At 64.9% G+C, this 22,687-nt stretch overlaps 1 protein-coding gene across 2 annotated transcripts; it reads right to left on the bottom strand.

The window, feature by feature from the left end:
* Positions 1–40: 40 nt before the first annotated feature.
* Positions 41–21,603, bottom strand: SEMA6B (semaphorin 6B). Of its 2 annotated transcripts, none has more exons than XM_064469281.1 (17): positions 11,238–11,807; positions 7,616–7,764; positions 7,192–7,321; positions 6,800–6,860; positions 6,647–6,709; positions 6,155–6,256; positions 5,890–5,980; positions 5,683–5,802; positions 5,491–5,579; positions 5,167–5,384; positions 4,922–5,053; positions 4,383–4,532; positions 3,319–3,513; positions 2,656–2,796; positions 2,330–2,407; positions 2,068–2,126; positions 41–1,969 (listed from the first exon to the last, which is right to left on the bottom strand). In XM_064469281.1, the coding sequence occupies exons 1-17, from the start codon at positions 11,261–11,263 to the stop codon at positions 981–983; spliced, it is 2,793 nt and encodes a 930-aa protein (XP_064325351.1). In that variant the 5' UTR covers positions 11,264–11,807; the 3' UTR covers positions 41–980. The 2 variants fall into 2 exon arrangements, with proteins under 2 accessions (XP_064325351.1, XP_064325352.1); XM_064469282.1 differs by lacking the exon at positions 11,238–11,807 and adding an exon at positions 21,432–21,603 and having other exon boundaries at positions 42–1,969.
* Between the last annotated feature and the right edge of the window lie 1,084 nt (positions 21,604–22,687).

The raw sequence follows: 22,687 nt of genomic DNA, 5'->3' as shown, positions 1-22,687 counted from the left end.
CGTGTCCCACATCACCCACCGCCAGCACCCCAGTGCCTGGACCCAGCCGGGGGTCCTGCAGGGGTAAGAAGATGCCAAGGCAGCAGTGGGGGAGTCGCCTCTGGTAAACGGGCATTTATTGGGGCCGCGGGGGTACAGACTGCGGGCGGCCGCATGCATGGCCGCGGGGGGGGAGCGCCCGCCACCCCCCACCCTATTTACAGCCTGCCACCCCCACGAGGGCCCGCCACCCCAGGGCTGGGCAGGGGTGGCACCGAAAGGGCACCCTTTGCCAGCAGAGAGTGGGTTCGGTGGGGATCTCCCCCCCAGCCCCAGCGCTGCCCCCACACCCTGGCTGTGCTTTCTAGGAGGGGGCTGCCAGAGGGGGGTGATGAATGAGGGCCCCCCCCAGCTGACAGTGGGCAGGGGTTGACCCCAGGCCGTGGGGGGTGTGCCCCATCCCCAGATAACACACACATTTGGGGGCCCCCCACCCCCCTACACCCCAAATGCTCACCATGTCCCATCACCGCAACAAACGCACCTCGGTGGCACCCCCTGGCTGGGTGTCCCCAGGGTGCTGCCAGCACCCACAAACCCCCCCTGGTGCCTGGCACGGCCAATAGGTCCGAGGGGCTGCGGCGTGGGGGGCACAGCCCTGCTCTGCCTTGGCTGTGCCCATGTCCGTGTGTCCATCCTGCTGCCTCCCAGGGATCCCCCTCCCAGGGTGCTGCAGGCCCTGGGTCCAGCCTGGGGAGGGGACGGGATGGACGGAATCCCTGCGACCCAGGCAAAGCAGCCGGAGCGTGGGGCACTGCCCCACGCCAGCTGGGAACACCCCCAAACCCCATCCGGGGGCACCCAGGGGGTGCCTGTCCCCCACTTCTGCCCATGCAGCATCTCACCCCGTGCCCGCAGCTCCTGCCTGGCCACCCCTCCCTGTCCCCAGGGAGCCGGAGGACCCCATCAGTGCCCTGGGGGGGGACACGCATGGTGGAACCCTATTTTCCCGAGGGAGTCCGCTCCACGCCGTAGCGCAGGAGGTGGTGCAGGTCCGTCAGCGCCCGCGGGGGCCCAGCGCCGGGTGCCCGGGGTGCCGTGCCGTGCCGCCCGTAACCACCCGCCAGCGCCTCGCTGCTGTTGAACGTGTGGTTCCTCTTGAGGTGGGCAGCGGGGCGGCCCGTGCCATTGTTGGCATTGAAGTTCAGCTGCTCGGGGTGCCAGGGCGGCCCCTCGGAAAAGTCTCCCCCCTCCCCGCTGGGTGCCGAAACCACCCGTCGGCAATCAGGGCTGGGGTGTGGCGTGCTGGCGAAGTCACCGTAGGAGCTGCGGGGTGGGCGGCGGGTGCCGGTGGGTGGGTGTTGCCGGGTGCGGGGACCCTCCTGTGGGTCCCGACCCCAGTGCCCATCACCCGAGGAGTCGCTGAATTCGGCCTCCAGCTCCTGGTCCACCAGGATGGCGTGGCAGGAGAGGGGGATACCGTGAGCCGAGCGGCCGGAGCCGGTGTGCAGCCGACCGGCGCCAACGGTGGCAGTGCCAGATCCACCGGGGTCCCGCAAAGCGGCGTTGATGATGTTATGACTCTGCTCCCAGGTGCAGTTTTGGAGGGCGCCGGGGCAGCGTTTCTGCTGCAACGGGGTCTGCTCTGGCGTGGGCAGGACCCCCGAGTCCAGGTCGTGTTGGATGACCTTCCCCAGCTCCTTGGGCCAACCGTTGGGCATGAGCGGGGCCAGCAAGGTGCCAGGTTGCCTGCCGCGCGCCCGCCGCTCGCCCAGCCGGCTGACGCTCACCACTGACTCGCTGTGCGCCAGGATGGTCTCCTTGTCCTTGCGGCGTGCCAACTCCTTGCGGTCCCGGTGGCCGATGAACCAGCAGACGCTGAAGCCGGAGATGACGGTGCCGATGACGAAGGCGGCTACAGAGGAGATCACCAACAGGTTCACCGATACCAGCCCGTCCGGCTCATCCACGAAGCTCTCTGTCACCAGCCCTGGGTGATGGCGGAGGGGGACGTCAGGGGATGGCCGCCATGGGAGCCTGGCGGTGCCACCGCTGTGTCCCCGAGCCCCATCCCTGCCCCACACTCACCCTCGCACTCGCCCAGGTGGGACGTACTGCCGCCGGTGATGTCCTGCTCGAAGGCCACCCTGGGAGGGTACAAATTGGGGGGGTCAGCTGGTCCCAAATAGCTGGGCAGACGGCTCCCGGCTTGCTTCAGCAAGCGATGAGTTTGCTGGGTCTCAGCAGTAGTGAGGGTTGCAGGAGCTGATGCTCTCTGGGGAGCCCGTGAGACTCTGCTGTCCCCCCTGCCCCATGTCCCCCAGCATCCCCCTGGGCCTGGCAGCGTTACCTGGGGTTGGGCTCCAGGAAGATGCAGGAGCCCTCGGGTGTCCAGCCGCAGTAGGGATCCTGGCTCCCGAGGCAGTTCCTGGCAGGGAGCAGCAACATCAGAATCAGCCTCGACATGGAGGGGACGACACCTCGGCCCCCACGAGGCCCTGCACCACAACGTGCCTCAGTTTCCCCTAGCTGTGCTCCCAGCCATACCAAGCCCTTCCCAGCTGGATCCTGGGACAGAGCAAATTCCTGGGATGTGAAGGTAACCCCTCTGCCCATGGCCCCGCCCTGCAGTGACCCCTGCCCACCCCGGGGGGCATCTGAGACCAGCACACTCACTTCAGGCAGCCCGAGTGCTGCTGGCAGCGAGCCACGGGCACCCTGGCCACGCACGGGGGGAAGGCCAGTAGTAGGGATCCAGCTGCCTTGTCCAGCTCCAGCCCCAGGAGCCGCCGCTCATCCTCCGTGTCCCGGCCACACCTGGGGACGGGGCAGAGCTCAGTGTGGCCCCAGCCCTGGTCCCCACCTGCCCACCATGGAGCTGGCCCCAGCACAGGCTGGTCTAGAGGAGGGCATCTCACCCACCCACCCACCCCTTGCATCCCTCTGACCCATCCCTTCCAACCATCCATCATCTTGTCCATCCATCCATCCCCAAACACCTCATTCATCCTCCCTGTCACCCTGCAACCATCAATCAATCCCTCCCTAAACATCTTAGCCATCAACCCACACCCTCGCATCAATCCAACCACCCCCCATCCATCCAACCACTCATCCATCCACCCACCCATCCAGCCGACCAACCACTCGCTCACCCACCCATCCACCCACTCACCCAAACAACCATCCAACCACCCACGCACTGACCCACCCACCTATCCAGCTACTCACCCAACTGTCCAAGCAACCAACCACCCACCCATCCAACCACCCACCCAAACACCAACCCAAACAACCATCCAACCACTCCCCCACCCCTCCTGTCACCCCAGCACCCACCTCCCAGGGTGGTAGGTCTCAAACTCCTCCAGGAAGACACTCTGGCTGCCGGGAAGGGTGGGTGCAGGGCTGGTGCTGGCGTTGGGCTGGATGAGGAACTTGAGGACGGTGCCCGTGCTGGAGCCCAGGAAGACCACAGTGTGGTTGCCCCACGGCCCCGCTGCATTGTCCACCACGATCTTGCGGAGCTGGTACCTGTGTGGTGTGAACACAGCAGGCGTTGGGGCGTGTGGGAGCCTGTGTGTCCCCGGGTAGGGGGAAACTGAGGCAGGGTGGGGGGCTGCGATCCCCCGTGGGGATGGACAGGCTGCGGCTGGCCCTGAGCAGGGAGTCCGTAGAGAGCGTGAGGGGCTGTGCAGATCCCAGATGGAAACTAGTCCAGATCCCAGCCAGGACCCAGCCCAGGTCCCACTCAGGATCCTGCCCACATCCTGCCTGGACCCAGCCTGGATTCCTCCCAGATCCCACCATGGAACCAGTCCAGATCCCCCCAGTCCCTCGGCAGGATCCCAGCTGGTTCCCAGCCCCACATCACCGTACCCAACCTCGTGTCCCCGTCCCCAGCCCTGCATCCTTGTCCCCAGCCTTGTGTCCCCATCCCAGCCTCATGTCCCTGTCCCCAGCCCCACACGCCCTTCTGAAGACTTGTGTCCCTGTTCCCAGCTTCATGTCCCCAGCCCCAGCCCCACATGCCCAGCCCCAGCCTTGTATCCCCATCCCCATGTCCCCGTCCCCATCCCCATCCCCACGTGCTCATCCCCAGCCCCACATGCCCATCTCCACCCCTGCGTCCCCGTCCCCAGCCCCACACGCGCCCCAGCTGCCCTGCCGGCGCGAGGCTACGGCCCGAGAGCACCGCTTGATTAATTCCCCATCAAGCAGCAATTAAGGCAGATTTAATTAGGAGGAGACAATCTCCACTGCAAAGTTTAGGAGATTTATCAGGTCTCCCAGCGCTCTCCTGACACTGACACGCACGTGCAAGGGCAGCATGAGAAGCTCCAGCCAGCACCCACCAGCACCCCCGCCCCTCCCTGGGTCAGATCCTGCCCCGGGGTGCTCACCGGCTCATGGTGCGGAGGATCCAGGGCACGTTGCCCAGGGACGGCACCGCCTCGTCCATCAGCGGATGCGTCTTGACGAAGTTGAGGATCTCGTCGGGGAAGGTGCTGGAGGAGTTGTAGCGCATCTCCGGGGACGCACAGCACCCGGGCCTGCGGCCGCGGCACAGCTCAATGTCCCCATGGCCACCCGGCCTTGTCCCCAGCCCTGCCTGTCCCCGGCCCTGCCAGTACTAGTCCTGGCTGTCACTGTTGCTGTCCCAGTCCCTGTCCCCATCCCTGTCCCTTTCCCCATCCCCACCACTGTCCCTGCTAGCACCAGCCCTTGCCAACCCTGTCCCTGTCCCTGTCCCCATCTCTACCACCCTCCCTGCGGGTACCAGCCCTGATCATCCCTGTCCCTATGCCCACTCCCATTGCTCTCCCCGCAGAGACCCCAGCTGTCCCTGTCCCCACCCCTGTTCCCACCTCTATCCCCATGCCCCTTCCTGCCGATCCCAGCCTGGATGTCCCCATCCCTGCCCCCACGGCACGTCGCTCACCGGGGCTTTGGCACCATGTCCTCAGGCACGGGTGTCCAGATGGATTCGGGCGATTTTTGCTCCCGGAAACGTCCCTCAAAGACGGCGGCCACTTGGGTCATATCAAAGGCACAGACGGCCGAGCCGGGGATGCTGGGGGGACGTGGGCATGGCGTGAACACCTCAACCCATCTGCCATGTCCCCCACAGCCTCCACAGGCACTGGGGTGCACGGAGGGGTCCCAGCCCAGCCCCAGGGGTCTGACCTGTTGGTAGGTGTGGAGAAGACAGCCAGCACCACGGGGCGGCCGTCCAGCTCCAGGATGTCCGTCACGGCTTGGATGACGTTGAAGTAGAAGTGTGAGTCACCCGGCACAGAGCAGTTGAGCCGGGCCTTGAGGAAGGAGGTCCACTGCTTCTCCAGCACCCGCTGCGAGCCCCCCATGTCATTCTTGCACACCCGGGCCACCCGGGACACCACCACCTATGAGATGGACACCCATTACCACCTGCTACCCAACCCCAATGACCATCCCCTTGTCCCTGTCCCCACCCTGGGTGTCTTGGGTCACCGTGGGGTTGTCTCCCACCTTCTCCAGATAGTTGAACTCCATGGCGATCTCCCGGAAGAAGAAGTAGACGTGGCTCTTCCATTCCACAGCGTGCACGAAGTAGGGCTCTGTGGGGACAGTGGCAGAGTCAGGGTTGTCCCAGGATGGTGTCAAAGGGGATGGGGACCGGTGCTGTGTGGCACATGGTGGGCACCACACCACAGGAGGCACCTTTGAACCATTTGGAGTCGTGTTTGACGGTTCGGAGGGTCGGGCTGTCCCCGAGGCTGCGGTAGATGACGGCATCAATGGCCAGGAAATCCGTCACCGTGGCGGTGAAGAGCATCCCCCCTGCGCGGGAGAGGGGCATCAGCAGGGCGTGGGGTGAGGGACAGCGGGCAGAGCGCCTGGCGTGGCTTCGGCAGTGCCACCGCTCACCTGTGAAGAGGGCCACATTGGCGTGCTTGGGGTCATAGGGACACCGGGCCATGCCGCTGATGTTGTCCCCGATGGGCTCCAGCGTGTCCATCTATAGCAGGTGAGACGGGACTGTGAGCGATGCCATGTGGGCAGCGGGGTCCGGGCTGCCCCAGCGGTGCAGGCAGGAGCATCCCCTGCCCACGGAGCCGGTCACCCGGACACAGTGGGGGTGACACGTGGGGTCCCAGGTATCCCCATCCCGGCGGGAGGATGGGTGACTCACGCTGTAGTTGGCGCAGACAGGGTTGAAGGCGTTGGTGCCGCAGACAAAGAGCAGGCTCTCATTCCGCACCAGCAGCACCTTGACGAAGTTACGGCACTCTGTCTGCGCCGGCGAGAGGGGACCGTCACCCCTGGGCACCCAGACCCCCCCGCCCCACCTCTGCGTGCTCCCACCCAGGCCTCCACTGCTGCGAGGGTCTGGCTTGGGGGTTGTTTTCAACCCAAAAAAGGCATTTACGGGACCTGGAAATTGGATTCCTGCCAGATGCTGGGCTGTGCCTGCCCCGATCCATGTGCCCCAAATAATTAATTACAAACCCAATTATCCAAGCAGCCAATAAATCACAGAGACACAACCGCTGGCAGGGAGCGTGGAGGCAGAGGGTGACACCGGGGGGGACAGGGTGGCTTTGTCTGAGTGACACGGGGTGCAGAGGGTGCTCAGTCCCCACCCGGGGGGTCTCATAGGGTGCGGACCCCCTCTCCTGCATACCTCGTGTTTCCCCTTCATCCGGCAGATGCTGATGTCGTGCTGGTTCGAGCGCCACGTCAGCTTCTGGGGGCGGGGAGAAAACCCAGCATGGGGCTGGGGTGAAGCCAGCAGCCCCCCCCGGGCCACCCCAGCACCCGGGGACTCGGCACTTACCCGGTGGTAGCGCATCTCGCTGGCACCAGCGGGCTCCAGGCTCACACGGTAGACGTTGTCCCTGGGGAGGGGGACACGGGTGTCACCTCCCTTCAGGGCTCCCGGCTGCGATGCTGGGGGCACCCCGGGGATGTGCCCCCCAGTGAGGCATGTTAGGTGGGTGCGGGATCCACTGCCACCCCACTGGGGAGATGTGGGGTGCTGGGGTGGGCAATGAGCATCACCAGGGCAGGGCCAGCCCCACCAGAGCCTCCCAAGGTGCCCCATGGCAGATTTTGGGGTGCCCCAGGGCAGGTAGTGTGGTCCCTCCCCAGCAAAGAGGGTTGGGGTGGGTGTCAGGTGCCAGGAGGGTAGTGTCAGGAAGGGAGGCTTTGGGGTGTCACGGTTCGGACCTGTCCCCAATGAAGAGGGTCCGGTTGACCTTGAGGATGCGCTGGATGTTGAGGCGCTGGGTCCCCCCACCCTCGGGGCCAGCTGGGCGGCTTGTCCCGTGGCCCACGAAGACGGCGTAGTGCTTCACATCTTGGGGGAACACACAGGGAGGGTCAGCTGCTGGGGCACCCCCGCCCACCCTGGCTCCCCCAGCCAGCCAGGGCACCACACTCACCCAGCCCTGCCCATGGGTGCCCCCCTCCTGTCTTCACCCCAAAGCACCCCAACACCCCTTCCCATGGGTGCCTCCCTCCTGCCTTCACCCCAAAGCACCCCAAAATCCCATCACCTCTCTGTGCCAAGCCATGTCCCCCACCTTACACATTGATGCAGCACCCTGACCCCCAACCTGCACCCCCGGAGACCCTCTGTGTGGGTACTCACAGTCCTCAGGAGCCACAGCGATGGGGCCGGGCTCCTCAGGGAAGGTGCCACGGGCTGTCCTCTCCACCGCGAGCAGGAGCAACAGGACGAGGGGGACACGGAGGGGTGGCCCCATAGTGTCCCCCAGCACGGGTGGGCACCCACCGCACCTGTGGGCACGGGGAGAGGGTGGGAGGGGGGCAGCACCCACCCAGATGCCTGCATTCCCTCGCCATTACATGCCACTGACCCCCTCCTCCCTGTAGCACCTGCACCCCAAACCCATCACCAGTGCCGGGGTCCGGGGCGGGTGTCAGGGGGCGGGTGGGGGGCTTAAGGCGCTGGGCTGGTGCCAGCAGCAAGGGGCCGGCACGGGATGCGGCTGGGATTGGCGATAAGGAAGCGAGTCCTTCCCCGGCTGAAGAATTTCAAATATGCTGGGAAAAGCGTCCCCTGTGCCCCCGCCGAGCCGCCCCCAGCGCCTGCGTGGCTCCGCACTGGGCCTACTGGGCCCAAACTGGGGGTTTACTGGCAGCTCACCACCAACAACCCATGGGGGAACAAAGGCCGTGTGTGGTGGCATGGCAGGGCTGGGGATATGGGGACATGGGGGAAGCCAGCGAGACTCTGCCCCCATCCAAAAATGCCACGGGGAAATCCCTGGGGACACATCAGTGCACCACGTGCCATGGCACCCCCACCGCCAGACAGCCCCAGTGCCACGGCCACCCTCCCCACACCGCACCTGGCCACTGCCACCACCCTGCCACCTGTCCCCGTGGGGCAGCGGGGACAGGGCTAGGGCTGGGTAATTAGCAGCCAGGCAGAGATTTAATTGATTATCAATTCCGTGAGAGCGGGGAGCAGGTTCGATCGAACCATCGCCCTCCTGCCGCCGCGTCCCCTGCGGCAAGCTGGGGGGGTGACATTGTGCGGGGCTGGGGGTCACGGCACCTGGACGCCGGGCGGTGCCAGTGGGGAGACTCGACCTTGTCCCCTCTGCGGTGTCACCAGCCCCGGGTGAGACCCGGCACTGTCCCCATCCCGGTCCCCTCTGCGGTGTCACAGCCTCTGGGGACATCTGACCTTGACACCGCTGTGTCACAGTCCCTGGGTAGGACCTGACCCCAGTGGGACCTGACCCTGGCGTCACAGCCCCTGGGGACAGCTGACCCCATCCCCATGGTGTCATGGACCCCAGGGACAGCTGACCCAGTCCCCACAGTTTCACAGCCCCCAGGGGCATCCAACTCTGTCCCCACAGTGTCATGGAGCCCAGGGATGTGCAACAACATCCCCATGGTGTCACAGCCCCTGGGGACAACTGTCTCCATCCCCACAGTGTCACAGCCCCCAGGACATCCAGCAATGTCGCCAGGGTGTCAGGGACCCCAGGGACACCCAACCCCATCCCCACAGTGTCACAGTCCCCAGGGACACCCACCTTCCCAGTGGCCTCCCGGGGAAAGCCCACGCCACGTGGGGCCGGGATACCCAGCTGTGGAACGGGGCTGTGCCTCAGTTTCCCCACTTGCCCAAGGAGCAAACAGCACCACCCCTTATTAAATTATTTTATATATTTCTATTAAAAATAACCGACGGGTGCCTGCAAGAGCAAACCATGCCTCAAAGCCTGGCACAGCTGAGCCGGCAGCGCCGGCAGCACAACCATGGCACAACCACAGCAAACATCAAAAGTAACCCAGAGGTTTGGTGTTGCTGCCGAGTTCATGCCAAGGAGTGGGATAGGGGGAGATTTTTCCTCAAAAAAGAGAGAAATGAGCTGCTTCTGGAACATGCAGCTGCAGGTTTGTCACCCACAGCACACTGCCACTGGCCCGGCTGTGCCTGTGGTGTGCCGTGGGTGACAAACCAGACGGGATGGGCCCCGTCCCCTGGGTCCCAGCCTGGAAATTCCAATTTTTTAATCTATTTTTTGTGTGTGGGCTGTTTTATAAAAGCCATTAACAATTTAATTGCTGTAATTAACTTCTCAGAGGCTTTTACCACCTGAGCTGAATTAGTGGGCTCCCCTAATGCCCCCCCCCCCAAGCTTTCCCTTTAAGGGCTGGCTGCTGGAGGCTCCGAGCCCAGCCTCATTACCCAAATGAACTGTCCCGCTTGGGTAATGATGTCCTCATGCTGTAACTCCCCCCAACACTGACCAACACCAGCAACATCCAAAAATCACAAAATTTAAGCATTCCTTTGGGGTCCCTAGGCACTGTAGGGAAGGGGGACCCCAAAAATCAGCCCAAGGTTCAGCATATATCAGCCACCTGAGAATCCACCCACGCCGGGTGGGATTTAGGGCGTGGGGAGGTCGTGTCACTACCTCAGGCGCCTGTAACCCCTAGCAGGGGGGGCTGGTGTCACCGTCCCCCCAGCCTGCGTGGTGACAGCGAGCAGACGTGGGGTAACCGGAGCCTCTGGTGACATAAATGCCTGCGATTGTGCGGGCGAAGAAAAGGCAGCGAAGGAAGCGGGGAGGAGGGGGCTGGCGGGGAGAGGGGCACGGCACGGCACAGCACAGCACGGGGACGGGGGACAAACAGGGACCCATTCACGGCGGTGGCGGAGGAGAGGGGACAGTCACTGTGCTGGTCCCCAACATGGCTATGGGGAAACTGAGGCAGCAGGTAGGGACAGGGCGGCTGTGCTGGGGATGCAGTGGGTGCTCCTGGGGGGTTGGGGGTCTCCAGCCAAGATGTCTCCGACACTGAGCGGCTGAACAGCCTCAGCCATGTCCCTTGTCATTGTCCCTGCTGGAGCCCCTTGCTCTGTGCCTCAGTTTCCCCATTTGAAAGTACCCTCACCCTCTGCACACAAATCCTGGGCGGGGGGGCAGCCCCCCACCCTGTCCTCCCCACCCCAGCCCTGCAGCATCTCCCCCACCTCATGACACGGGGGTGATGGGGAGGAAGGGAGGACAGCCCCCCAGTTTTGTACCCCCCCAATGCCCTCATTTCCAGGGGCTGATAAAGGGGGACTGCAGTGATCCCCAAGCACAGTGGGGTCCCTGTGAACCCAAAGAGGGGGCTGCCAGCCCCCTCCCCGTCTGCTGGGGGGGATATGCTGCCCCCATTCTCCTCCTGGGGATAGGAGCCCTTCCCCGTGGTGTCTGGGCATGGCTCCTGCTCCCGCCCCCCCCCCCCCAGCACCCTGCTCTGCCCACCTGAGCTCCGCTGGCCACCTCCACCACTGGCCCTACAGCACGGCCACTGCTGTCCCCACCACTCGGAGGGGGGGGTCCCGGATGCCTGGGTCCCATAGCTGGGGGTGGGTGTCCCCCCCACAGGCCGCCCTGATGGCGCTGGGGGCTCCGGCGTCCCGAAAGCAGCTCAGCTGTCACGTAATCCCCCCAGGGACCCCCAGTGGAGGGGGGCCTGCGCCCCCCACCCACGCCAGGTGGGAAGGTAGGACTGATGTCACCGTAACCGGAGCCACCACCCCCCCCAGCAGCTGTCACCACAGCCGGGGACTCAGGGGGGGCTACCCATGGGACACCCCGAGTGGCACCATGGCGTCCCCTCCCAAAGCATGACAGGGAGCTGCCGGTGCGAGCCCACCGGGTGACACCCGGGTGACACCCCTCCCAAAGCCACTGTGGGGACAGAGGCACCGCGGTCCTCCCCATCCTCACCGGCCATCGCCGCACCCAGAGCTCATCCCCGCTCGGCTCGTTCCCGTGGGATCCCTGATTCCATCGCACTGGCTCAGCCTCAGAACATAAACCCGCTAGAAAGGCACTGGGAAAGTGGGGGGACACCAGCCCTGAAATCCCTTAAAATACATCTTTTTGGGGGGAATAATGGCAGCGGCAGCCCAGTACAACCAGCCACCAGCCCCTAATTCATCAGGGTTCGTTAGGAGGCATCTGACGAGAGGCATGTTATTCAACCCTCCCCATACGGGGGGGCCACCGTATTATCTCAATATCTAAATCCCTTCCCTTTTCATAGGGCTAATGCTGGATTTTATGTGCTGTTTGGGGTAATTTCCTTTAGAAAGTACCAAGCGCCAATAAGCAATCAGCAATTAGATATGCTAATGAGGCTCTTATAAGCAGCATTAAGGAAAATGCCCCCCTCCATGCACTTGCCAGCCCCCCCGAAATGCAGCTCCCAGTCCCCAGAGCATCCCTTGCTCTTCGGGGTCACACAGGGGGGCACCCCCATTGCCATAGAGGGGGGGTTTGGGGGTCACCAGCAATAGCACCCCCCTGAAATAGGCTGTAGGGACAACACCCCCCCCAACCCAGCTGCTGCTGCTGACAGGGCTGGGGGGCTCAGTGCCCCCCCCCCCGGGTTTCCGTTCCAGGGCCAGTTCAGATGGCAGAGCCAGGAAGCAGCTGTCCCCATGGTGGGGACGGAGCAAATGTCACCCCGGCCACCTGGCACCGCGGGCTGGCCCTGTCCCTGTCCCCTGCCATGTCGTGTGTGCCCCCCCCCCCCGCCAAGCTGCGCTCCCTGCCCTGCAGGCAGTCAGCACCCCCAGAGCTGGGGGGGTGCCAAGAGGGTTGGGGGGACCCCAGAATCGGTGGGGTCCGCATGTGGGTGACAGGGATGGGGGGCCACTGGCATGGTGGCGGGGGGGAACACACAGCACCCACCATTTACCTTGGCACTTCCGCGGCCCCGCCGGCGGCTCAAATGTCCCCCCAGGCCTCCCGCTCCGGTTACCAGCTCCACTTACAGCTGCCGTTTATAGCCCCCATCCCTGTCCCCTCCCCATCACGCACGAACCCCACCCAGGGTGGGCACCCAGGCCTCCTCCAGGCCCCCCCGGGACATTCCCAGGCATCATGGGGGTCTGACCCCCCAACACGGGCTTTGGGGATGGTGGGGACCCTGTGGTCGCTTTGGGTGGCTTTATTCCCGCACCCGTCACCCACTGTGGGTGCCCAGGGGTGACACGAGCTGCTGGGTGCTGTCAGCACCTTCAACACCCACTGGGTGACACCCTTGGGTGCTGGGTGCCCCCGGCACATCCCTTCCACCACACCAGGGCAGTGCTGGTGGCTGGCCAGAGCCGCATGGTAATTTGCATATTAAATACATACTTATCTGCATATTAAGGATGGTTTCCTATCGAGGACGCATCACACTTCACGCCAAAACAAACCCATGGAGAGGACAGTGGGGGTGGCAGGTGAGGTGCTGTGCCCCCCAAAATTCACAGCCCTTGTCCCCTGTCCCCAAGCACATGGCTGCTCTGTCCCCCCAGTTCACAGCCCTTGTCCCCTGTCCCCCCAGGGCACATGGATCCCCCTGTCCTGCTGAACCCCAGAGGCACGTGTCCCTACAGACACACATCCTCCCACATCCCTCTTGTCCCCCCGAAGACTGTCACCCCCACTTGTCCCCAAGGGCACTCATTCCCTTGTCCCCAAAAGCACTCATCCCCCCTTGTCCCTCTTGTCCCCCCCAAGAAAGCCATCCCCCTTGTCCCCATTGTCCCCAAAGTCACACATCCCCCCCTTGTCCCCAAAGGCACTCACCCTCCCTTGTCCTCCCCAGTTTCCTGTGCCACCCCAGGGGCACTGTACCCTCGCCGGGTCCCCTCAGGCTGCCCAGCCTCACCCCGGCACCCCGCTTCAGCATCTGCCTGGCCCCAGGGCCGCCCGGGCTGTGGGTGGCTGCAGACAGGTCCTGCCGGCTGGAGCAGGTCTGGCCACTCTGAGTCACCACTTCTGGTCTCATGCCGCGTTTCCCCATGGCGTGGGAAGGGGGAACCCCCTGCTCCCGTCCCAAGCCTGGCCACCACTCCTGGGAGCCCCTACCCAAAACCCTGCCAGTCCCCTGGACCACACCTCCCTTGTGCACCCCAGGGTGCCCCATGCCCAGGGAGCCCTGGCCCCAAGGAACCATGTCCCCAGGGAGCCTCCATCCCCATGGCACCCATATCCCCAGCATGCCCCATCCCCAGGGAACTCTGTCCCTAGGGTGCCCTCACCCCAACGGAGCCCATGCCCCCAAGGAACCCTGTCCCAGGGTGCCACATCCCCATGGAGCCCTGTCCCCATGGAGCCCCATCCCCAGGGTGACCCCATCCCCAGGGTGACCCCATCCCCAGGGAGCCCTGTCCCCAGGGAGACCCGTCCCCAGAGAGCCCCATCCCCAGGGTGACCACGTCCCCAGGGTGACCCCATCCCCATGGAGCCCCCAGCCCCATGGAGCCCCATCCCCAGGGTGACCCCATCCCCATGGAGCCCTGACCCCATGGAGCCCCATCCCCAGGGTGACCCCATCCCCATGGAGCCCTGTCCCCATGGAACCCCACCCCCAGGGTGACCCCATCCCCATGGAGCCCCATCCCCAGGGTGACCCCATCCCCATGGAGCCCTGTCCCCATGGAGCCCCATCCCCAGGGTGACCCCATCCCCATGGAGCCCATGTCCCCAGAGTGTCCCGGCCGCACGGAGCCCCGTCCCTGAGCAGGCAGAGGGACACACAGCTCCTGGTTCAATCCCAAAACCCACAGGCAAACCCATCTCCGCAGGGGAGACCCTACAACAACAAACCGCCGCGTTTACGCCCAGCTCCAAGCGGGAACCCCGCAATCACAAACGAGGGCACGGAGCCCATCATTGACCAGACGGAGGTCGCTGTACGCACCCGTACCCATCAGAAACAACCCCCATCCCGAGAAAACAACCCTACAGTAACAAACCCACAGATCCCAGCAGCCGAGGAGAGCCAGAAGAGCTGGAGGAGGTGCTGGAGATGCTGTGAGCGAGCGCTCAGCCCCTCAGCCTGCTCATTTTTTAAGCTTTAATAAAGTTTAGTTGTTGATGGTGGGTTTTATTTCCATTTTGGGCTCCCCCCTGCCGGCCGTGCTCTGCTGCCCTGCTCCAGCCGGGAAAATGGGGCTTTTAATTGCTCCAAGCCCAGACGTCTCAAGTTCAGATTTCTACGCTTCAGAACACTTATTTGTAGTTAAATAAGATTAAATATTGGCTTGGTCAAAGAGCATGGAGAGGAGAGAGGGGTGTGGGCAAGCACTGGGGGACTGAAGCTCCCGGGGTCCCCCCAGGGCCCCACTGTGTGCCCTCCCCAGCATCACACTGTCCCCAAGGTGATGGAGGCCCTAGAGCTGCCAGCGGGGTATGTGCCCTCCCAGGGGGCCCACTCTGCGACCCCACTCCCCTCCTCCGAGCCACCCACCCCCTGGGGACACCAAGGGACGGGGACCCATGGGGACAGGAGCCACGGCCAGATCCAGCAAACCCGCTCCCGGCACAGCCAGTGTGCCAGAAGGGTGGGAAGCGGCTGCCGGTGCCGTGGCATGGGCTACAGCACGTGAGCCCAGCATTCGCCTGGCGGCCTCCTCCTCCTCCTCCCCCAGTGAGGCTGCAGGCTCCATCACGCCCTCGGGGGCACCCTGAGCCCCGACTGGGCTGTGGGATGCACTGGAGCCGGACTAGTGTGGGTGCTGGCGCTGCAGCACTGCCAGGGCATGGGAAGGGACGTGGGATGGGATGTGGGATGGGACGCAGTATGCGGCGTGGGATGCGGGGTGCAGGGTGGGATGTGGGGTAGGATGGGATGAAAGATGGGATGCAGGGTCAGATGCAGGACACAGGATGGGATGTGGGATGCAGGCTAGGATATGGGATGGAGGCTGGGATGTGGGATGCAGAACAGGATGTGGGATGGGGTGCAGGATGGGATGTAAGATAGGATACAGGATGGGATGCGGGACACAGGATGCAGGATGAAGGATGGGGGATATGGGATGCAGGATGGGATGCGGGATGGGGATGCGGGATGCAGGATGGGATGTGGGATGCGGGACGGGATGGGTATGCGAGATGGGATATGGGATGGGATGTGGGATGCCAGCGGCAGCACGGAACAAAGGGCCATTGTTTGCAGGCGCGCGCCCAGCGCTGCCGCCTCTGCGCTCGCCGCCTCGCCGGAAGGTCAGGTGTTTCCTCGCTGCCCTCGAAACAGCTCCTTGTTCTCCTGCCAGCGCCGGCAAAGCCTGCTCAGCCGCGGGTGCCCGCCAGGCCGGCACGGCCCCGGCCCCCTCCCACCGCCGCCGCATGCTCCCGGCCACTGGTGCCACCAAGCTCACACCAGGACAGGTGACAAAGGTCCCTGGACAGGTGACAAAGGTCCCTGTCCCCGGGGTGGCCCTGCCAGACATGCCGGGTGTCATCTGTGTGCGGGGGTGTGTGCATGGGGCGTCACATGTGTGCAAGTGTGTGTGTGCACCGTGTCATATGTGTGCGTGCAGGTGTCAGTGTGTGCACCGGGTGTCATGTGTGTGCACCGGCTGGCACATGTGTGTAGGTGTCAGCATATGCACCAGCTGGCACACGTGTTCAGGCATGTGGGCACCAGGTGTCATGTGCATGTGCCGGTGTGTGCGCACCGGGTGTCATCTGTGTGCAGGCGTGTGTGCACCACGTGTCATCTGCGTGTAGGTGTTGGTGTGTGCACCGGCTGGCACATGTCTGGCACATGTGTGTTCTGGTGTGTGTGCACCAAGTGTCATGTGTGCAGGTGTCAGCATGTCGTGTGTGCACCATGTCATGTGTGTGCAGGTGTCTGCATGGGGTGTCGTGTGTGTGGGTGTCTGCACCGGCTGTCATGCATGTCAGGGGCGTGCAGGGGTGGGTGTGCACAGGAGCGGTGTGCGTGTCTGCACACAGGGCTCTGTGTCTGTGTGCACACATGGGCTGTGTGTGTGTGTGGCTGTTGTGCACGCATGGCTACACGCACACATCTGCAGGTAGGGCTGGTGTAAACATGCACATGTGTGCACAGGGCTGTCGAGCACATGTGGCGTGTGCAAGCTGCAGGGGCTGTGCAATGCACCTTGCATGTGCACCCTGGCTCTGACTGGGGTGCTGCAGGGGGGCGGAAGCAGAGCACCCCCACACCAGCGAGGCCTGACAGCCCCTCCCAGCCCAGCCAGGCAGGATCAGGCCCTGGACTGTGCTCCCAGGCTACTCCCACCGCTGACCTCATGCCATGCCGGCTCACTGCCCGAAAGGTGACACGAAGGATAGGGCGCAGCCGATGCCGGGGCAGCTGCCGGGGTTATTTGCTCCCTACCTGCTGCCCTGGGCAGGATCCGGCCCCGCACGGGGCGAGGACAGATCCCAGCTCCCAGCCTCCCAAATCGCCTTCTTAACGCTTCCTAATTTCCCGGTGCCTTATTTCGATGTCCCCCGGCGGAAGATGATGGATGGGGCTGATAATAGAAGCCAGTTACATTCCCACTGCCCAAATTGGGGCCGGATTGGTCTCTCTGGGGGGCACATGGGTGCTGCCACCGCTGCCTCTTCCCATCCCGCCCTCCTCTGGCACCGTGGGTTTTTTGCGGTGCTGGGATGGGGGCAGCTGCCACCCACCTCTCCTCGTCCCCAGCTACTGCAAAGCCACATGCTGTCCCCCGCTCTGTGCCTCAGTTTCCCCACCCAATGCCCTCACGTCCCACGAGCATCCGCAGCCCCGTTTCGCCCTGCCAAGGATGTGCCCACAGCCACCGCTCCCCCAGGGCCACCACATTGTGTCCCCCTGCCCTGCCATATCCATCCAGCACCAAACCCAGCACGGAGCTCGACCGCGGCGCGGCCGGGGTTGATGAGATTATCCCGGCAGGTGGGATTACACAGGAAAGAACGGGGGATTAGCCACGGCACGGCAGCACACCGCCACTGCCACAACCACAGTTGCGGCTGGCCTCGCACGTGGGCCGAACTGGGAGGAACTGGAACCAAGGTGTGAATGCCAAGCCTCAGGGCTGGGGTCCCCTGGGACCTCCTCTGGGGACCAGTGGCTTCACCAGTCACTCTTTAATTAACCGGCTGCTGGGAACCGGCACAAAGAGACAAGAGGGATCTTTTTTCCCCCCCTTTTATTTTTTTAATTTGACAAAATTGTAATTAAATATGGAGTAAAATCCTGTTAGCACAAGGCAGCCCCGCTGGGATCTCCTCCGCATCAGACGATCGCTCTTCTCCCTCCTGCCTTCACGAAGGGAATGGAAACCTCCATCACCCCACCGCGAGGGACACAACTGAAGCCTGAGGGTCCCTGGGGATGAGTGGGGGGTCCCCAGCACCACCGGGTCCCCTCTGTGGTGGGGCTGGGCACTTCCCGGGGTACAGCAGCATCCTTTTGGATACAACGCTCCAGCATCCACCTCCATCGCCATCCTGGGGATGGCGGGATGGGAAGAAGAGACCCCGGAGCCCCCTGGGATGTAGCACCCATGACACCAGCAGCAATCAGGTTATGATGGCTCGAACAGGTTAAAGCAGGCGCAGCGGCACAGCCCAGATGGAACCGGGCTTGCTCTTGGTTTTCTTTACTACTGTTTATGTTGTCGAACGCACGCTGGGTGCCACCGCACCGGCACCACCATGAAACCATCCCGTCTGGGCTGCTCGCCTGGCACAGCGAGAGGCATGGGGGAAGCCACTGGTCTGCACCTGGTAGGAAAAAACCTCACCAAATCCAATGCCAGGAAATAGATACGGCTGGAGCGGCCCCGGAGTGGGAGACATACCAAGGGGCCAGCACAGCTCAGCCCACTGAAAAATTAAATTGCGTTCAAACCGGCAGGTTTAATTAAAAATACTCGAGCTTGTCTAAGGATACAAACCGCGTCCAGCACTGCAGCAGGGATTTGCATCCAGCTCCGGTACCCGGCGAGCATCGCGCCGGCATGGGCCTCCTGGCCAAGCTGAGCCCTCCCAGCCCCGGTATGGCAGAGCTGGTGGGGAGGGAAGAGCCCTCCCAGGAGTCACTGGTTTAACTGGGAGGCCTCCCAGAAGCCACTGGTTTAACTGGGAGCCAAACCATCACGTGGCATGTGCAAAGCAAGATGCAAGGGATGCTGGCTCTGAGGGCTGAGGGGGCATGTGAGGGGGACGGTGACACCCAGCCTGGCGCGTCACCACGCTGCCCCGTGACTTCAGGCTCCTGGCAGGGCTTGGAGGGCTGCAAAGCCACCGAAAACCTCCCGCTTTAGGGAGAGCACTGGGGTCCCTGCAACCCCCCCTCAGCCAGGGGCAGCTCTGCCACCGACAGCGGCGCACCCACACGCGTGCACACGCATGCACATGCATGTAACACGCATGCATGGCCACCTCCAACCCACTGCGGTCACCGGGCAGCGCAGCCCAGTTTGCCAGTGGCTTCGCCACTGCCGGGGGGTTGAATTTGGTGATTTCCCTTTGTTTATGTGAACGGCAGCAAAACCACCTCGGGAAGCGGCTCCTGGGGGGGCGGGAAAGGAACCGTCTCCCCCACCGCCAAAATGCCGGCGGCACGGTCACTGCTGGTGGGGGCTGAGCTGCCCCTCAGCATCCTCAAAGCCTGAATCTCATCCCCTCAGGGACCATCTCCAGCTCCCCCCATGCACAAAACCTCCCCACCGCAGCCACGTGCCCCAGTGACAGTGGTGACCCAATTCCCGTGTCACCCCAGGGACGCTGCAAAAGGGGCGTCTCGGCGGGGCTGGGACAAACATCGCTGCCTGCGCTCACCTCAGCACCTGCCTGGATCCGGCCCCCGGCACCCAGTGGGGACACGCACCTGCAAACACCCCCCATGGCTGGGTGCGGTGGGGGGGCACACCACGCTGGCAGGGTCCTGGCACCCAGGGCCAGATCCTGCACCCTCTGGCTGTGTGCGGAGCCGTGAGCTGCCCTCTAGTGTCACCAGTTCAGGCCCTAAATCATGGCTAAAATTGTCCGGGGGGGTGGTGAAGGAGGGCCCCCCCCAAGCCAGTGCATCCCTTCCCCACAGCTATCTCAGCATGATGGGACAGGGGGCTCAGCCATCCCCCCCAGTGCATCCCCGGAGGAGGATCTGGCCCCTCTGGGGCAACCCTGGGACCAACCCAGAGCCAAAGAGATTGGGGTGAAGGCACTGGAGTGGGGAGCCGGGGGAGGACGACCTCTCCCAGGCGCTGGGGACAAGCGGAGATGGGTGTTCCCGATGGGGGGGTGCTCGTAGCAAACCCCCCACCCTTACTCCACAGGGTGGGTGGAGGGGTCAGGTTCAGCACTCAACACGGGGGGGGGGGGCGGTGTCCCCTCTGCTGCTTATAGCTGTATTTGATGGAGGGGAAACTGAGGCACGGCGGGAGGCAGTGTTCACCCAAGGTCACCCCAAGCTGATGGCACATTCCCGCTGCCCCCCCACTCCCATGGGGGGTGCTGGGCCCCCCCAAAGCCCCCCACGCTGGGACAAGGCTCCCCAACCCTCCCACTCCTAGGGGGGAATCCAGAGGGGCTGGGCAGGGCAGGTGAGGGCTCGGGGGGGGGGGGGGGGGGCAGCACCCCAACTGCTCTGGGTTATGTGGGAGCGAGGGAGGCCAGGCCTGGGGGGGCCAGAGTTGGGGGCTGGGGTTGCCCAGGGCACCCCACAGAGAAGGCGACAGGGCAGGATTTGGGTCAGGCTCAGAGCCCCCCACCCTGTGTTATTTTAGGGTTACCCCCCCAAAATCCACAGATGGCACAACAGTGCTGAGCCCCAGAAGGGGGGATGGGGCCCCCCAGCCCTGCTGGTGCTGCCTACATGGGGGTCCCCAGCCCTACCCTGATGCTGGGGGGTGCCAGCCCCCCTCCATGCACATCAGGTGCCCCACTTTGGCCAGGCGTGTCCCCACCATGGGAAAAGTTACAGCTCCAGCGAGACAGAGCTGGGCACCCCCCTCAATTTGTGGGGGCTCTGCCCCCCCCAGCCCTGCAGTGTTATCGTGGGGGGGGCCCTACCATCAACCCCCGAAGGGTGAGCCCTTGCCGCTCCCTGCTGCCCTTTCAGGGGCTGCATTGGCTGGGCCCCCCCATTTCAGCCCCTCCACTCCCACAGCCCAGCAGAGGCTGCCTGGGGTGGGGGGCACACACCAGGCCCCCTCCTTTTCCTGCCCCCCCCCCAACAGCAAGCCCTGGCTGCTTCCCAAAGAGGCGGCGGAGGCAAAACGGAGCCCGATGAAGCAGGGACACCCCCCCTCACCCCCAGTCTCTATCCTGCCAGTTCAGAGGGACCCCCCCAGCCCCTTGTGCCCATCACCGTGTCCCGGGGCTGGGGTGCTGGCCCGGGGTGCTGATGGGTGGGATGGGGATGTGGAAGGTGACAGGAGGTGGGACTGGGTGCTGGGTGGAGGGGATGGGTGGGCCAGGTACGGGATTGGGGTGCTGGGGGGGTGCTCAAGGGTGCGGGGGGGATGGATTGGGGCGCTGGGTTGGGGAGAGGTTGCGGCATCAGGGTGCTGGGGGGAGACTGGGGTGCGGGATCGGGATGCTGCGGGGGGTGCAGGGTGCTGGGGGAGCATGGGGGTGCAGGATCAGGGTGCCGGGAGGCTCGCCGGGATGCCAGGCTGGGCTGGGGGTCCGGGCGGGTGCCCAGGGTGCCGGAGGGGACTGGGGTGGGGGAAAGGATTGGGGTGCCGAGGGGCCCCCCCGGGGTGCTGGGGTGGGGATGGAGATGCAGGATGGAGGTGCTGGGGGGGGGAGGCGCGGCGGAGGGGGGCCGCAGGGTGTAGGGAGGGAGAGCAGAGGGGTGCGGACTGGGGGTGCTGGGGGTACCGGGGGGTGCGGGGGGGCCGGGGGGGCCCCTCCAGCCCGTGACCCTTCAAGGTTCCGCCCGCTCCGCCCGGAGAGCCGCTAACAAAAGCGCCGCTTCCCAATGCAGCAGCCGCCGCCGGCGGGGGGGGGGAGAGCTGGGGGGAGGGGGGACACCCCCCGTTCCCTCCCATCCCCCGCGACCCCCCCCCGGGAGGAGACAACCGATGAGGGGGGTGGGGGATAAACCGGAGGGGAGACCGGACCGCATCGCTCGGGGGGGGGGGGCAGCACCGGCCGCGCTCTTACCTCGCCGTCCCGGGGAGGGGGGGGTGTCCTGGGGAGGGGAGAGGGGGGTCCGGGGCACCGTGCACCTGCGCCCACCGGCAACGCGGCCCGACCCCGCTCGGCTCCGCTCCGCCGCGGCGGGAGGCGCCGGGGCACCGGAGCCCGGGCGGGGCGGGGCCGCGGGCGGCGCTGGGGGAGGGGGCGGGGGAGCTTGGGGGGGGGGCGGGTCGCGGCCGGGCCCGAAGCCGGGCCCGCTTGGTGGCTGCGGCTGCACCGGGGCCGCTCCGGCAATAACGGCGCTGTCGGAGCCGCCGCCCCCGCCCCGGGGAGGCGGCCCGGCCCGGCCTCGGGCCCCCCCGCCCCCGGCGCGGAGAGGAGGGAACAGGCGGGGGGAGTCGGCCCGGCCTGCCCGCCCCCACCCCGGCAAAAGGGCATCCCCCTCTCTGCCTTCCCCGGCACGGGAGGGGCTGGAACCGGGACCGGGACCGACCCCCGCCCCTGCCCGTCCCCTGCCTCAGTTTCCCCCCTTTTCCCGGCATGGAGAGGCGGGGGGACCCCGTGCTGCAGCCTCGCACCCTTCCCGGGAAGGGGATACCCCCCCTTTCGTTGCTGAGCACATCCCTGCCCCCCCGCCTCAGTTTCCTCCTGCAAAAGGGCTCCCCCCCGCCTCCTTCCCCTCCCTGGCACTGGAGAGGTAGCACGACCATGTCCCCAGCCCCCTGCCTCAGTTTCCCCTCACACAAGGGGGTCCCTGTCCCCCCCTTCCCCTCCCGGCACTGCCAGCTGGTGTGACACCCCCAGCCCCCGCCTCAGTTTCCCCTCACACAAGGGGGTCCCTGTCCCCCCCTTCCCCTCCCGGCACTGCCAGCTGGTGTGACACCCCCAGCCCCCGCCTCAGTTTTCCCTCACACAAGGGGGTCCCTGTCCCCCCCTTCCCCTCCCGGCACTGCCAGCTGGTGTGACACCCCCAGCCCCCGCCTCAGTTTCCCCTCGCACCGAGGGCACAGAGCTGCTCTATGGCCCACTGGCACTGCCTGACTGCAACGAGGGGAGGCCAAACCTCCCCACCCCAGGGTGCAGGGGATGCCAGGGTGGGTGTCGGGGGGGGCACACCAGGGGCTGGGGCTGACACATGGGGTGGGGACTGAGCACAGCGGGAGAAGGTGCTTTGCTTTCACTGCTTCCATGCTTCACCACCGGTTCCCCCCCCCACCATCTGCTTCCCAGCCTGTTTTAGCTGAACTTTCCCAAAAAAAAACCCAAATCAGGCTAGTCAG

This window comes from Phalacrocorax carbo, chromosome 19 (genome assembly GCF_963921805.1).
Source record: "Phalacrocorax carbo chromosome 19, bPhaCar2.1, whole genome shotgun sequence".
Taxonomy (NCBI): Eukaryota; Metazoa; Chordata; class Aves; order Suliformes; family Phalacrocoracidae; genus Phalacrocorax; species Phalacrocorax carbo.
Note: the sequence above shows the minus strand (reverse complement) of the source record. Positions and strands in the feature narration are given on the sequence as shown.

Bases quoted from the DNA above. Each gene is read 5' to 3' on its own strand.
- SEMA6B (XM_064469281.1), bottom strand. From the start codon at position 11,263: ATGAGCTCTGGGTGCGGCGATGGCCG. The intron at 6,710-6,799 runs GTAAGTGCCGAG...CCCCGCCCCCAG, and splicing joins GCGAGATGCGCTACCACCGG to AAGCTGACGTGGCGCTCGAA. The intron at 6,257-6,646 runs GTATGCAGGAGA...TCGCCGGCGCAG, and splicing joins GGATGAAGGGGAAACACGAG to ACAGAGTGCCGTAACTTCGT.